The sequence below is a fragment of the Fistularia commersonii genome, chromosome 25 (assembly GCF_037954325.1).
Source record: "Fistularia commersonii isolate RoL2024-O1a breed Wild chromosome 25, RoL_Fcom_v1.0, whole genome shotgun sequence".
NCBI classification, from domain to species: Eukaryota; Metazoa; Chordata; class Actinopteri; order Syngnathiformes; family Fistulariidae; genus Fistularia; species Fistularia commersonii.
In genome coordinates, this window is record NC_141308.1 from 8,572,782 (window position 1) to 8,589,202 (window position 16,421).

The following is a 16,421-nucleotide window of genomic DNA, read 5'->3' on the forward strand; positions in this document are numbered from 1 at the left end:
GTAGGTCAAAGTGATGCGGGGCCTGGTTTTATCTTCTGAGGGTGCCGCTCCAATTCTGGGCTAATACCGGAGAGCCAGGCGAACAAAAGGCATCCAGCTCCCCTCCTCTGACGCACCTGGCTGCCCTGTCGCCGCTTGACATGACAGCGCAGAGCCGGGATCAGAGCAGCAGGATCGAGGGGCACCGACGTGCAACCGGACGTGAGGTCTCAGCGAGGGATAAAGGTGCCTCCGGACTTGCGGCGGCGAAACAGCACCAGCACCAGCAGCAGCAAAAGCAGCCCAGGGGAGGCCGGATTTCTGGGGACGAGCGCCAAGGGCAGTGCGGCAGTCATCAGGCAGACCGGGGGGGAGGAGGCTGCGAAGATCTGTGATACTCCCCCCCCCCCCCCCCCCCCCCCGACCCCCCGTCCCCGTCCCCTCCCCGTCCCCCCCGTCCCCGCTGTGCTCTCACCCCATCACAAAAAATGTGCTGAGGGATGCTTTTTATGTTTAACGGATTGTGATTCTGTTGCCTCCCCTCGTTTTCAGCCCCCCAACCCCCTCCACCCCTCCCTAAAAAAAAAAAGAAAAAAAAAAAAAAACAGTCGCCGATGATGGGCAATTAAAAGATCAGTCTGCTCTTCAGGCAAGGGTGGAACCCGGAGCTGACTGATGTGCATTCTGGCCAGGTATCATTTGCTCCCTCCTTTTTTGCTCATTTTGCTGGTCGCCTGCACTATGGGCTGTATACAGAGCATTGCATGCAAGCCCCGCATCAGACGGGAGAATATTGTGGTGTATGAGGTGTCAGCTTCTATTGACCAGTGTCCCACCATCATTGAGGAGAACTCACCGATAGTGCTCCGTTACAAGACACCATACTTCAGGGCCTCCGCAGGAGTTGTAATGCCACCAGTGCCCCGTAATGAAACCTGGGTGGTGGGCTGGATCCAAGCTTGTACTCAGATGGAGTTCTACAACACATATGGGGATATTGGCATGTAAGTGTGTGGAGAACATCAACAGGCTGTTTGCATGCCAAAGAGGTCGTGTGCTTTCAAGGCAACCCTCTCTCTGTACCTCCCTCACACACATTCAGAGCAACCACAGCCCGGAGGAGCGTTGACAAGCCTCTCACCCTTTCTTTCTCTGTCTTCCTGCGTTCACCTCCGCAGGTCCAGCTGGGAGCTGCCGGAGCTGCGAGAGGGTCGGGTCAAGGCCATCAGCGACTCGGACGGCGTCAGCTACCCCTGGTACGGTAACACGACTGAGACGGTCACGTTGACCGGGCCGACTTCTAAACCATCGCGGCTGACGGTCAGCATGAACGACAACTTCTACCCGAGCGTGACCTGGGCCGTTCCAATCAGCAACAGCAACACGCCTATGCTGACCCACATCACCAGGGACCAGAGCTTTATTACCTGGCTGGTTGCCATGAACTCAGTCACAAAGGTAGGAGCAAAGCAGCGCCTCCGTCATCCACTTACTGTGAAAGTGTCAAAAGAAGCCTTCGGTACAGTCATGCCTAAACCTCTGAAATTCAAAAAGACACAAAGATCGATGAGGACTGTCGTTTCTGGTGTCCGAGTCACAAAATGACCCATCAAATAACAGTTGAGCTTGAACTAATCGAAATGCTCGGTATGACGTGCAGGCTGTAATAAAGAACACTGTGAGATTGTTCACTTCGATGCAGACGGTGGAGACCCGTTTAGGGGTTATACATCAATAAATACTTTAAAAATCCATCAACTCAACGGCAGAGTTACACTGAGACGTTCTCTTTATCTCAAGTAACACAAGCGATATACTCTTTGTCAAGATACACACTGAATTCCCGTCATTTTTTTCAAATAAAAACGGATTGTATTGATTGAACTTTGTCCTTATTCTTCCTTCAGGAGCGCATAGTATTGCAGACGGTGCGCTGGAGGATGCGGGTGGACATCGCTGTGGATCCGGACATGCCTCTGGGTTCTCGGGCCTCATTAGTAGGTCGGCCCTTTCAGGAGCAACCACACATTCTCAACTACCAGGAGCCCATCCCTCCCAATGCACTGGGGAGGCCAAATGCCAATGATGCCCAAGTTTTAATGTGGAGGCCAAGGAGAGGGGCGCCACTAGTGGTCATACCCCCAAAATAAGAGGGATCGCACAGTCGCAAATATAAACTCATAAAGGCCCCCTTTCAGGAAAGCCGGGTAAGAAAGTGATCGAGCCAACCGAGGGAAGTGATGGTTTTCCCGTCTGCACGATGCCAGTGGATCATTGTGGCCTGGGGATTTAATTGGACCATTAGAACAAGTCGGTTTGGATCTTACGTCTCAGTTTTGGCGCGGCACAGTACCAGGACGAACATCGAAAGAGAACTTGTGTCTGTTGCCCAGATTTACATCAAATCTTATTTGGCCAAGAGTCGGTCAGCATCAGAAAGTTCTGCCTGCCTTTTGACAAAGAATGAACACCTTTTTTTAAGATGTACGACAGAGGTATTAGACAAGAACTGCATCTTGCATCCTTATGTAAATCTAATTGCATGAGATGAGTGACAGACAAAAACTGTCCAGAGGAGAATAAGAAAAGCCTTTGTTTTGTATAACTTAATACCTGAAGACATGGTGGTGGAAAGATTGCATCAGCCGAAACAACAATAATAAAATTACAGGCTGATAATATCTCGTCAGCGCCAGTGAAGGCTTTCCGCACACTCCTTACCAGAGTTAAGTAATGTATTCTGATAATTTAAATGAGAGAAAAGTATTAAATAACTATGTTTAGGTTAAGTTTACACTCATGCAACAGTGATATTGTATTAAGAGTTCCCACTCGGCATAAAAATGTGAGAAAAAAACAGATCCTCTGTAGTTTTCACTGGAGTTTTGCTAATGCGCATGGATTTATGCACCAACACATTTGAAACTCCTGCATTGTTTAGATGAGTGATGGATGGACTAACAGTGATGCTTTGGACTTCTTACCAAATTTAGTAAATGATGCCAGCTGTACTTTCAATAAGGGCCTTGTAAATGACTTGGAATAGTGCCACATGACAATTTCAAAATGAAAGGGTAAAAGCAGGTGTATCCATTACTTTCGGAATGAGGCCAAACTACTCAGACCAAGTGGAGATTTAATGTGGCACTAATCAGGCCATCTTTTGGTACTGAGACTATGTTACATACATTTTCTGATAATCAGGGAGTCTGACTGTACCCTTAATAGTTTTTTTATGCATGGAATAAAAAAACAGACCACATTTTGACAAGGATTGATTTGAATAAGTGCCATTTTTAACACTCTTTGTATGAGGCGTTATAGCGAGAGCCTTCCGTTCATTAACTATTTAGCGTCGGGTTTCTAAAGGTTACTACAAATGACAAACTTCCGCATCATGGTTGTGGTCTGTCCCTCAGCTTAAAGAGGGCTACGTCCAATTCCACGCCTGCCACTCGACAAACAAGTCACATGGCTTATCCACCATCTGTGCTTCACTCCAGGTTCATGTCTCACCTTCCCATCTGCCTTTTTTCTCTCCAGTTGGTCCACTTCATGCAAGCACATACACGCACATGCGCACTAACACACACACACATACACACACACACACACACACACACACACACACACACACACACACACACACACTACCACACTACCTCCATAGGCTCATTTGCTCCAAAAGCCACAACTATGCAAAGATCGTCTGACTGTAAAAACAAAAAACAGAGAGAGAGACCGGCAAAATCAGAAATGTTTTGTATATTCTGTTTTTTGTCATCATTTATTTAGAGTCTTTGTTGAATAAAATGGCTGTTACTACCATGTAAATACTCAGAGCGGTCAAAAAAGGTTTTATTAATTCAGTGTGTCTACATTTGTTGCTGCACCACAGCTCCTTCAGCCATCTGTTGCTATGGTGACTGTTTTGGTTTTTGGTTTTTGGAGTGCACGGCAACAAACAACGGAAAAAGATGAAAATATTCCGGGGTGAACTGAGCACTGTTTGAGAGTGTGTATATCTGCACAAATTTGTGCAGATATACACACTGACTCTTTCTGCTATCTGTCTCACTTTGAAGCATGAAAAGAGATCAAGGCAGATTAGTTTATTTCAGCACAAAAGATGCCTTAATTTATTCATTTGTTCTCACACAAAGACCTTTACTTTGCATTCAAATAACAGTAGAAAACGTGCTTTTGATATAAACACTGAGACTGTGAGTAACAAGGTCAAATCAGTTATAGCCTGTCTTTTTTCATCCTGTAAAAAAAGAACATTCAGCACCTTTGAATGGAGGTGTCCCCTCATCATTTGTACCACTAGATGGAGGCTCCGTCCAGTATTTCTCTCTCTGAGAAGGAGTTGCCTCCTGCGTAATAAACTTTCCCTAATACCACTATTTCCCATTAATCCCATAATGCCAAGTTAAATATTCAGTGAGTTCTGACATTTTGTCCTGGTCCCCCTAAATACAGTACAACTTAGCAATATATTATACATGTTCTACTAAAACAATGTGTGTGTCACCATATAAAAACTCAACTCTCCACCTGCAGAATATAAAAAAAGATACACAGACAATATATTTCACATTTCTTACCCAAAAACATTGTGCAAAAGAGCATTTAACCAGAGCTGTAATGGGCCTAAACCTTTGGAGTTACAGCAGTTTGTTCAATTCTGACAGTTTCTTTATCACTTTATCACTTTATCACTTCTTGGTTCTCAGTTGACACTGTCACAGTTCATAGAGTCCCTCAGGTAGCTCCGTTTAAAGATGTCTCTTCTTTAGACCTTGATGGTGCTGCTACCGGCTGGTTTGGGCTCGTAGCCATAAAGAAATGTGGCAGCGATGACCAGCACTGCTCCTGAGAAAAAGACACTGAGAACAGCAGGAAGAGGTAATACTTAGATGAGATATAAAACATAATAAGAGCAAAGCTTTGGCAGAGTGTGTGTGTAAGTGTTTTCACTGGGGTTTTTTACCTTGTGGGGTTGAAATCATTCAGAAGGAAATATGAAATGAGTGTAGATAGAATGATGGACAGTGAAGTTGCAAATCCTTTGAGGATGTTGTCTGCATATTTGATCACCACTGCAATGACCAAACCTCCCAAAGCCTGGAGGCAGACAGAAAGGAGTTTGACATATCACAAACCCAAAGGTAAATATATAAAATATAAGTTTGTGAATGCTCATGCTGTATCGGTGTAGTCTGAGAAAGACAGCATATAGATCAAACCTGCAAGACAACAACTGTGTAGGTAATTGTGTTGTAGCCTTGAAACATTCCAGACTCCCTCACTCTCTGGCCGTCATATATCACCATTCCTACGAGCCCGAACAGAAAGCCGAACAAACCTGGGAAGAGATGATAATTCTTGTAAGCTTTCTGCTCTGGTTTTACTGTGGGTAAGTTATGAAAACCAAAAAGTTATTTTAGTAGCAACTGCCCCGTGGAGAATGAAGCCACTTCCTGCAACCCTATCATAAATGAATGCTTGATCCTTTGGGGGGCTGGCACAGTAAGATGATTTTTCAGAAATTGACAAGAAATTGTGAACTGATTGGATGATTTTTCAGAAATTGACAAGAAATTGTGAACTGATTAAAATGCCTTTTTTTGAGAACAAGTTTAGTTTAGAAAATAAATCAAGAATTAAAAAAAAAAAAATTAAAAACAATAAAAATGTCTTGTTGATTTTTGGTTTGTTTGAGTCTTTTTTTTTTTGGGTCGACAATTATTTGAATGACAAATCTTTCAAATAATAATTTTTGCAATTTTACTAATTATAGTTTTCCTCCTCAGATTTACTTCAATACTTGAATTTACTTGAAATTAAAGTCACTAGGTACTCCCCCAAAATCTACAAAGATATATTGGAAATGTACACACAGTTATTTGTTATAGATTACATTTGGGCATACAATTTTCAAAGATACAATAGCACGTAAGAGGAAGAAATTACTAAAAACAACAGTACTAAAACTTCTTGTGTTTGACATATGTATGCCTCGCCCACCTCAGGAAAAGCTATGGACGTCATGAGTTGCCTGGCGTGTTTACTTTACAAGTCAGGACTTGAAAGTTTGAGAAACCCAACCGGTAAGGAATAAGGTCATCGAAGTCAATGTGTAAAAGCAGTGCAATTATCTTATCTACCTGTTTCATTTCCCAGCAGTTAAAGAACCTTTTTTGTCTTCTGAAGTGTTTGCTCGCGACAAGAATACCAGACAGAACTAACAAGTAGCGATTAGAATGCAGAGAATATATACTAGCTGTCCTCAGTCCATTCCCAGCATAATTTCCGGTCTCTTTGTTCGTAGGCTCTGACGTGCTTCTGATTTCTCACAGGGCACCAGCTGTCCCCGAGACAGCATTGGTATTCATGAGAAATGCAGAATACCAGCCTCTTGAATATGAATGTGTCCAGTAGAAAGTTCTGTACTTTCTTTCACTTTTCAAGCTCCTGAGTCAGGGCTGGACAAGTAAAGACAGAGCGGTATAAACTATGGGAGAGGCCTCTGAAAAGGGTTTGTTAATGTATCTTTTCAAACGAACGTAAAGCATGTAAATATAAATCTTTGCCACCGTAAAGGTCAGAAAGTCGTTCCATGTTGAGAGGGATTTGAGATGCTTTTGGTGATGGTGCATTTAAACACCGCAACTGAAGAGAAATATTCAAAAGAGGCTTGGAGCTACAGAGAAAAGGAGCCACATCACAAAAGTTACCTTGACCCAGTTAAAAGCTTTTAATGCTGTTATGCTTTGGACTGGACACTTTCGATTCAGATGGAAAGGGGTATGCCGCAGGATGAATGGCTACTTAATTCAAATCCATTTCATTGGAGTTCAATTTGAATACATTATAATAGAGGTCAAGATGACTTATACGTCATTTAATTTTAAAGTTCAGGAAAGACCGACATCAGAGCTGGTTTTAACAAGCCGGTTCGTGCTTTCCATCCCTTCCATCACAATCCTTCAATCACGATTGGCAGGTCCCTCATTAAACAAGCCTGAATTAGTATTATATGATGAAAACGGCTTTTGTCCAAGCCAGTAGCATTGACTGATCTCTAAATGCCTGATGATAAACAGGCTGTTTTTAAAACCGTGCAAAAAATTTACAAAAATGAGCATAAAATCAGCCTTAAATTTGTAGGAGGTCACAAGAAAAGTACATTAGTAGCACTTCAATTTTCAATCACTCATTATTGTTACAATTATTGAAATTATAAACGATAAGGAATAGAGTGTGAGTCACTTACCCAGCTGTATGTTACGAACCCACACACTCTGTTTAGTCTCCTTGAGAATTTTTTCAAAGTAAACCCCGGCGAAGCCGCTGGATATACAGGCCATCAATACAGCCATCAGTCCCACAAACTGGAAGCCTTCAGAAATGACCTTCTGTTCAGAGTCGCCCTCAGTCTCTGTGGGCCACTGTGGGGGGTAAAAAAGCACAGAAAGCACTTATACGAAAATCCCAAACTGACGAACGGCAGAGAAGAACCCATATGATATCAGAACGTGTTTATTACCACAGTCGTAAAAAATATTTGTCACCAACCTGCACGAGTGTGACTCCAGCCATGAGGAAGAGCAAGGAGAGCCACTGGTAGAAGCCGAGCCTTCTCCCCAGCATGGAGACGGAGAATAACGCTGTGGTGAGAATCTTCAGCTGGTAAGTGACCTGAGTGAAATAAAGCCAAAAACACACAGTGTTTAACTGTACTTTCCATAATGTACTTCTTAGGATCAAAACATCAGTATCTAGTCTTCAGGGGATGAGCTGGCCAACAAATTATTACCAGATGCTAACCGAGGACAGTCTGACTCACTGAGCTCAGTTATAAAAAGACATATAAACTTAGAGGAGTGGGAAGTGTGTGTTATAACGTGAGGGTATTTCTTTGGGCATGTCGGTTACTGATTTTAATCAAGGCCGCCTGTCTTCCATTGCTTTGAATAGAGGGAAAAATTCGCTGTATAAAACCTGGTGGGCACGCAGACACGCACGCACACACACACACACACACACACACACACACACAAACATACACAGAACAAACATGATCATGTAACCTGATATGTGGCTGCATCCAGGTTGGACAAGGCAACATAGAGCAGATTGTTCTGCAGTGTGTAGATTCCTGAAGGAATGGCCAACTTCAATGTCTCCAAGGGTTTGTTGACAATCTCCTCCTTCAGCAGCTGGTTCATTGCCCGCACACTGAAATCTGAAAAAGGCAGAATTAAAAAAAAAAAAAAAAACGACCCTTTTAAAGCAGTCATGCATAGTGAACACTGAGGAATATCAATCTTAAACATATATATTCCTAAAGCATTGTCATAGTCATAAAAAATAAAAAAAAAGGGAAGAAAAACTGCTACTAACTGTTCTCCATGAAGACCAGGAGGATGCATGCTAAGACCTTGAGCACCTCAGCTGACACCACGGCAGACGAGGCCAAGTAACGGGGACCATCTTCGGCCAGGGTGCGAGAGTAGCGCATGGTGAGCACCAGGGTGGTGGTCTGCAACGTCAGCACCCCAAGCGACATGTATTTCAGCCGCTGGGAGTGAGGAGAAGGCAGCGCCATTTTGGAGGACACGTCCTGAGTGGACAGCGGAGAAGCCTTTAGGAGATTAAAATGCATTTCAGTCAGAGCAAGAAGAAACACCGGGTTATTATTCAGTTTCAGCTGTAAATAAGTTTGCTGTTCTAATGCTATGGATACAATGAAGGGGCAAATTAAACAAATAAAAAGATTATCTTTGGGGCTAATATTTGCAAACAGAAGAGTATGGAAGAAGTTGAAAGTGAGTAGGGACCTAACCAGAAACCGGTTACTCACTAAAGAGCTTTTTAGAAAGTCCAGCCCTGGGGCTAAGTGGGGTATTCCCATCTGCTGTCAATCATCAGAGAGGACACAACAGCTAAGACATGAAAAAGTAGAGACACAGTAGGAGAGTTGTCCGTTACTACTTTGAAACAATGACTTAGCAGCAGTTTGGCAGAAAACATTTATCTTGAGCATTTCATTTTCATTTATATGAAAATTACTTTTTGTGTCTTCAAGAGGAACCCTCATTTCTTTTAACCCTGTTTGCTTGTTTGTGCTGTTTGACGGTGGGGATCATCTCTTCTGTAAAGACTGATGAAGTATCATTATGATGACTACTGCACTCATCAAACAAAGGTGCACGGCAGGTATGAATAAAGAAATAGTGAATATGTCGCATCTTGACCACTGTATAAAACCACCCCTACAATGTCAGTACTTTGTGCTTGCTATTTTCATCATAATGATATAACAAAAGTAATACATTCTTATAATTACTATATAATATTACAGCAGTTAAAAATTTTGTTCTCTCTACACATACCCATTTTAACACAAATTAGTGATATTTCTTGTCTAATTAATTGACTTTTTAAATTATGAATATATTATTGATTCATCTATTTTGCGTAAGGTAACATATGGATTAATACGCTGAGCTGCATCTTAATATCTTCTAAAAATACGAGATTAAAAGATGGCTAGGTTGTAGAGACAAATATTACTTTTAATAGTATCATGTTAACATTCTTAGATGTAAGTCTTCTGACAATATATCATAGCGCTAAATACTTCAAAACTTCTGGTGTCCATCAGAATGCTGATCTGAGAGTGTATGGCTACCACTCTGTCAGGTTTACAGTAAAAAAATTACCAGTCTCACATCTCAGTAGTCCTGAGCGCTGGAGGACATACACTCCTTCTTTTCCCTTACACTTCCAGACTGAAGCAACACATCTGTAGATTTGCATTTTGCAAGCTCAGCCGTTGAATATAAAAAATGATGACAAAAATAGAGGGAAGTCCTCGGCCTACGGGTGGAAGGGGAGATCAAAAACGAAAGCTACATATTATGTCACTGAAAGGTTTTGAGACACTTGGTGGGATGAACTTAAATAACTTATTGAGGGTTGACAAAGTAAAACTGCACAGTTGTATTGTTTGAATTATTATAGTCTCCTGCCAGAACCCCTCCCAGTAGAGGAGAACCCCAGGGACATAAATTCATATCAGATCCAGATGATTTATATTACAGCCTCCTTCAATTCAATAATATTAAATTGATAGTATACTTATTATTCATTCATTTTTATGCTACCTATCTGGCTTGGCTTCGCAGTGGACAGCAAAATAAGAATGTCATTTTAGAGGGAAACACATTTCCAGACTGTACATTTGGAAATAAACACTTAGATTCTTGATATTAATTCATTGTTGTTCATCTGCAGAATCTGCTCATTTAAAGACGATAACCAGAGAAAATGTGTTAATCTCCTCACATCCTGGGGCCCAGGAGTTCGCTGAGGTCTGTTGCACAATGGTCATCATTTCTATCAAAGAGCATAGTCTGCTTGGGTGAAACGAAGATGTCCAAGATGCCATGAAAGTAAACCGTGTTGACAGTATTAGAGGTGTGTCGTATTCAACACACTGACCTCCTTATGAGGTAGGTCTGCTTGGTGTGCTTAGTGCACGGCTATACAATCCTTCTCTGTTTCTGTGTGTGCGTCCTTTAACACACCCGACACACTCTACCCTCTCTCTTTGCATGAGTAAAGAACACAGACAGCCTTTGCTTTAATGCTCCAGGCTACACAAGGATCTTTCCACTTGTTTGTCGAGCGGTTTCGCTGAAAACTCCAACGGATGCGAGAATGTTAACAAGCAGTATCCCGCTTAGGGATACTACTACACTTAATAGACCCTCATCTGCAGTTACAACTTTAGTCATAATTTTCATCTTTTTCAGTTTTTTCTTAAGAATATATCTTAGCGAATGATAATTAACTTCAAGGGAAATCAAGGCTCAACTGCATGATATCTCCCAAGCAAAATTTCAACATCGACTTGATCAATAATATTTATTCCTTCTGTGACAATATTTTTGGCAAAAAACGACAACACATATCTGTGAATAATTTAACTTGAACATCATTTCGTTTTGAATAGTTTTGTTGAACAGCGGCAGCTCCTGCTGATAGAGTTGCTATGACTGACAAGGAGCAGCGTATGAACGAACGATACAATCGCTCTTTGAACGGGACCGTGACAGAGACTAACACGAACACAGTTCATCATTATTTTGAAAAAAAAAAAAAAAAAACTCTGGTTCTATGATAACTTCACTGGTTCCAAATACCTTGACCTTTAGTCTATTCACCCAGCAGTTTTGTGTGTTTGCCTGTGTGTATTTGTTCATATCCTCTTGCAAAATAAGTACAGTTAACTTCCATAATGTCTGGATGACATCCTGATTCATATTGCTAAAAAAAAACAGTCCTGTTCAGGAAAGAATAGTTGGAACTGAGCAACAGGGTAAACAGGTTGCGGTTCATACTTATGCAAAAGGAAAAAACTACTTGTAGCAGAAAACAGAGAAACATGTTTAACATGAGCAAGTGCACTTCTACATTCCAAATACCTGACTGCAACTCTTACTACATGCTGATAAATGATGTATACGTCAATATTTTTTCATCTGCTCGACAAAAACCCATGAGAGAGAACACACAAATGTGAGATCACACAAATGCAGCCATGTCATCAGTATTCGGGAACGCAGCAACTCATGCAATTGTACAACTATGTTAAACTATGAGGAAATGCTTCTCGCAAAAGGGAGCTGTTTGAGATAAACTCGAGCAAATGTTCTCAGAGAAGACTAGACGCGGGTTCCGGCTCAACTGAAGCCGTAGCCGATTGTCACAGAAAAAATACGACACATACTAGGAAAATCAAGCTGTCACGGCTCATTAATTCCTTCTTTATGCACAACGGGGGGGCGTTCAGTGGGACACGGGACAGCATGCTCTCATTCTCCCCGACTCTCTCTTTCTCTCACTTTTTCAAGAGTTCTCATTTAAGCAAACTGTCTCTGAGGTGCTGACAGTAACAACCAAGCGCCGTTTTCATCCTGTACAGCACGCTGCAGGACTGAAAACTTGCTCTCTGTAAACTTTTTTACATCAAGCGTCTCAGGCTGGAGAAATAGTTGAGGCAATAGGAGACACACTTGAGAGAAAGAGAACGTGAGTGTGAGTGTGTGTGTGTGAGTGTGAGTGTGTGTGTGTGTGTGTGTGTGTGTGTGTGTGTGTGTGTGTGTGTGTTATTAGTGCTGTTTTTCGTTAGACGTACGATACAAACCAAAATAATCTCCACAATCTTGGAAAGACATATTTCTAAACCAAATATTCAGATTTTTTTTCCCTTCACTGTGATTTCCTGTTCATGTTATTATCAATGAATACCTATGACATCATCATTGCCAGATAAAAGCTCATTGTTCACAAGCACTTCATCTATTTGATGTCATTTTTTGATTGTTTTTAAGGTTGTGCTTTGACGATTGCCACTAATACGCATTGTCTGCTTTTTTTCTGCCCCTTCCAGAACATGTTTTATTGTATATAAATTGTATATACACAGTTAAAAAAAACAATGAAACCCTAAAATAACACATCCTATATCTGAATGAATGAAATATTCTACACTCAAAATGAAGGTGGAAAAACACACTACAGGCTGATCCAACGTTGATGTTAATGTCCTTAACCCTCTCCAGGCAGATGTTGCAGATTTGCGACAGCTAAATGCTTACTTAGCTAATTACGCCACAACTTAATTTGAACCTGAGAGGGTTAAAACAAGTCAAAATGAATCAGTGCTGCTTCCTTATTGGACAGTTTGATTTCACATAAGTGTGATTGACTTGGAGTTATCACTTTCTCTAAATGATTGTCTTATTTTTTACATTTATTTATTGATTTATTTTGCCTAAATCCACACCTTATTCAACATATGCCTCCATTTTTGAGTTTCCTGAAAAACTTGACAAAATGACTTTGGCAATCATTTTAAGGGAGTGGCTGTGTGGATAATATGGCCCATTTATTATATCACAAACCAGAATCGCGATGAACCAAGAGCACATTTAAAACCAGAATGTATGTTTGGCCTGATACACTTTTTATCAGAATTGGTGATACCACATTACAATTTGAAATACTACATTGATAGAAAAATGTGGTTTTGCTTATAGCTCAGGTGAAAAGGCATAATATGGTCTAAGAATTGATAAAATCAATTTCCACACCATGGTGCCATTATTGTTCGTACCAATTTTCACTTGAGTCACAGGACAATAATTAAAATCTAATATGACAGTGAACAAGCGGTTTACTTTTTCGTTATTATTGATCATTTTTGATTTTATCCTTGCTCTATCACTGCTTCGATAATGTTTAACTACATCCCCATGCCTGGGCAGTTTTCCAAAACACAACTTGTGTAAAATATACACAGTTTGTTTTGTAGAAGAGGAACCCGGCAATCCGGTACAGAGACAAGAGGCGTGTGTTGAAGCTCAGTTATTCCAACCAATTCAATCGGAAAAGTCCTGGGTTTGTGTGTCTTATACAAATATTGAACTTTTACATTTCACCTGGATGGACATCCGTCTTCAGGGAAACAGATGCGTTTCCGAGGTGTTAAGAGCGTGTGCGCTTGTGCGTGCATATGAGTGTGTGTGTGTGTGAGAGAGAGAAAGAGAGAGAGAGAGAAGTCGGTCAATATGACCGAATTGATCTCAAACAAGATGTTTGATGCTGTTTTTAAGTAGGTGTAAGTGGTTTATGTGCGTGCGCCTGTGCGTGTGAGACGCACTTCACACACTCGCCTTGACTTACCGGTGGGATGACGTGGAATTCGAGCTCCGGACGATCATCGGCCGGACGCGCTCTTGACTCCGCTTCTCTCAGTTCGATGTCCGCGCAGGGTTTCGAGCGTCTCTCATGGCGAAGCTGTGAGCGCAGGAAATTCTTCCGGACTTATGAATTTGCTGGCGGCTCTTGGGTTGACTGGTCGCCGGGGACGGAGCCAGGAGCCCGGAGCCCAGAGCCAGGAGCCTCCCCCTCCGGAGCTGGATCAATGAGTCTCCCTGTTCTGATGACACATTTCGCGGATTTTGCGCCCCCTACTGCACACTTTAGTATCTGCACCACGTGTGCGCTCCTCTTTTATATATAAATACAGGTCTGTCTCAGAAAATTAGAATATTGTGATAGAGTTCTTTATCTTCTGTAATGCAATAAAAAAAAAATCACTTTTTTATGATATTGTAATATTTTGAGATAGGATTTTTGAGTTTTCTTAAGATGTTAGCCATAATCAGCAATATTAAAAGAATTAAAGGCTGGCAATATTTCAGTTGATTTGTAATGAATCCAGAATGTATAACATTTTTGTTTTTGTAATTTAATTACAAAAGATAAAGAACATTATCACAATATTCTGCTTTTCTGTGACAGTCCTGTATATATCTACACACACATACACATACACATACACATACACATACACATACACATACACATACACATACATACACACACACACACACACACACACACACACACACACACACACACACATTACATTACATTACATTGCAGTCATTTAGCAGACGTTTTTATCCAAAGCGACTTACAAAAATTGCAACAATTTTGCACATATATATATATGTGCAAATATGTGTGTGTGTCTAGGAAAGTTCACTGAAAAAGTCTTGCTGCTTTATAAAAAGTGCATTTATACTTTTATAAAAAATCCTGGTGTCTGACACTAGATAACTGGAAATTCACTAAAGTCAGTCATAAGGTCTATTTTTAGAGGCAAATAAACTGATCCGTATTGTCTTTAACAGCTTGGTTTCAAATAATTGAGCATGCAAAAATAAAGGAAAGGAAAATGCACACCAGAAGACCTGAGTATGTGAGAGCAATACAAGATCTTATTAAATGAATAACCTCCGAGACATGAGACAACTTGGCTTTTTTTTCTTTAGGGCTGAGGTGGTAGTAATGCAAAGAAATTAAACTCAACAAACACTGCTTTTAGGAGAAGGTCGTGGTTTTTCCCCCCAGCTGCAAATTTATTATTTGATGTGGGCTCAGAAATAACACAGACAATCTATTCCTCTCATTCTGTTATTGGTTCCCATATCCTCTTACTTGATGGCTGTTTAGATAATTTGCATAATGGAATGTGTTGCTTTGGCACAGTTGGTAGCACACAGGTATTTCCACTAACCAACTGCGATGACGACAAACGCAGATGGAATGCTGTTATTCAGGGGGATATTTAGACACAATCATGTTTTACTTGCTTTAAACCAATACTAAACTGACGAATTACAAAATAAAGACCGGCCCTGGAACCTGAAACCTGTACAGTCATTATCTTGTTATGAAGAAGCAGAATAACTGCATGAGTTGTAACAAAGTAAAGCTTAGTCTTTATCCAACCATTAATTATAGCAGCACGTTGTCCTGCACCAGAAATGTCTATTTAACAGCACTTAAGACAGCACACAGCTCTGACTGTTGCATCTCTTTTTACAGATTACTTACCCGCAACTTGTCACTTTGTTCCTGTTCTTTTACCCGATGTTTTGATTTTGAAGACGGTTTTGACCTTTCAATTAAAAAAATTACAAGCAAACCCTCAACTGAATGCAGCTCCTCCGTAGTGCTGCATGAAATCGCCACACCCACCTGCTGCTTTGTCTGGGAAAGCAAGTCCAGCCACGTGTAATTGTGTTTTCCGTGACCAATGCCAGTTGGTTAAAAGATCTACATTAGGGTGTTTAAAAGCTTAGGCTTGTATTTGATGACTTTTGATGGAACTAGGCTACCATTAATTTTCCTAAGCTAAGAGGAGATTGATTTGACATACCATTGATTTTTTTCCTGAATATTTGACCAGAAATGGCTTTAAACCATTCAGTACCACAACTGGCACTGTGGAAATCACATTTTTTCCACTTCCCCAAGAGGAAGAACGGACTCATACTTACCTCATCATTTTAATTCATGACATGGTGTTCGATCTTTGAGGAATCTACCAAGGTGACAAAGTCCTCCATATTCCTGTGGGATGGATACGTGCAAAGGTGATTTTGCATGTGTTTACTTGCTAGAGTTTGAATTGATAAAACACATTTTATAGTACAACAATAAAAAGAGCAGCACCGGCCTGTTCCACTGTAATGCTTTTAAGTGAGAAGAAATGCAGACGCTGACCTTGTGACGAGAATTGCTAGATCTATGATGATCTCTGGTCCCACACACACAACTGGGACAGAGTCAAGGACCCTGATGCGAAACACTGTCTTCACACATGATACAAATCAGTTCCTTTCGGTAAGACAGAACCCTGCAATGGATCCAGACATACCAAATACAGATGAAGATATAACATGGAAGGTCATGAAACTCATTGACAAATCTCATCTTGAAAACTGGACACGATTAATTTCTTGAACATTCTTGAGCATTACTCAAGGAGGACCTTTCTGTGTGGCGTTTGC

At 41.1% G+C, this 16,421-nt stretch overlaps 2 protein-coding genes across 3 annotated transcripts; one reads left to right on the forward strand and one right to left on the reverse strand.

Annotated features, from left to right (window-relative positions):
- The first annotated feature begins 438 nt into the window (after positions 1-438).
- fam78ba (family with sequence similarity 78 member Ba) lies at positions 439-3,802 on the forward strand. Its single transcript, XM_086172464.1, has 3 exons — positions 439-983; positions 1,158-1,437; positions 1,887-3,802. Exons 1-3 carry the CDS (start codon positions 655-657, stop codon positions 2,127-2,129), a joined length of 852 nt encoding a protein of 283 aa, XP_086028590.1. The 5' UTR covers positions 439-654; the 3' UTR covers positions 2,130-3,802.
- A 25-nt stretch (positions 3,803-3,827) lies between these two features.
- On the reverse strand, positions 3,828-13,984 carry slc35a3b (solute carrier family 35 member A3b). 2 transcript variants are annotated; one of them, XM_086172456.1, is made up of 8 exons: positions 13,741-13,984; positions 8,389-8,608; positions 8,076-8,230; positions 7,561-7,683; positions 7,259-7,433; positions 5,229-5,347; positions 4,973-5,106; positions 3,828-4,868 (listed from the first exon to the last, which is right to left on the reverse strand). In XM_086172456.1, the coding sequence occupies exons 2-8, from the start codon at positions 8,591-8,593 to the stop codon at positions 4,775-4,777; spliced, it is 1,005 nt and encodes a 334-aa protein (XP_086028582.1). In that variant the 5' UTR covers positions 8,594-8,608; positions 13,741-13,984; the 3' UTR covers positions 3,828-4,774. The 2 variants fall into 2 exon arrangements, with proteins under 2 accessions (XP_086028582.1, XP_086028581.1); XM_086172455.1 differs by having other exon boundaries at positions 3,829-4,868; positions 8,389-8,629; positions 13,741-13,983.
- Between the last annotated feature and the right edge of the window lie 2,437 nt (positions 13,985-16,421).

What these genes read in the sequence shown, in the direction of transcription:
- fam78ba (XM_086172464.1), top strand. Translation starts at nt 655, where the DNA reads ATGTGCATTCTGGCCAGGTATCATTTGCTCCCTCCTTTTTTGCTCATT. An exon ending in ACATATGGGGATATTGGCAT is followed by an intron (nt 984 to 1,157) that starts GTAAGTGTGTGG and finishes TCACCTCCGCAG; the next exon opens with GTCCAGCTGGGAGCTGCCGG. An exon ending in CCATGAACTCAGTCACAAAG is followed by an intron (nt 1,438 to 1,886) that starts GTAGGAGCAAAG and finishes TTCTTCCTTCAG; the next exon opens with GAGCGCATAGTATTGCAGAC.
- slc35a3b (XM_086172456.1), bottom strand. Translation starts at nt 8,593, where the DNA reads ATGGCGCTGCCTTCTCCTCACTCCCAGCGGCTGAAATACATGTCGCTT. An exon ending in ACACAGTTGTTGTCTTGCAG is followed by an intron (nt 5,107 to 5,228) that starts GTTTGATCTATA and finishes GTCTGCCTCCAG; the next exon opens with GCTTTGGGAGGTTTGGTCAT. An exon ending in AATGATTTCAACCCCACAAG is followed by an intron (nt 4,869 to 4,972) that starts GTAAAAAACCCC and finishes TGCTGTTCTCAG; the next exon opens with TGTCTTTTTCTCAGGAGCAG.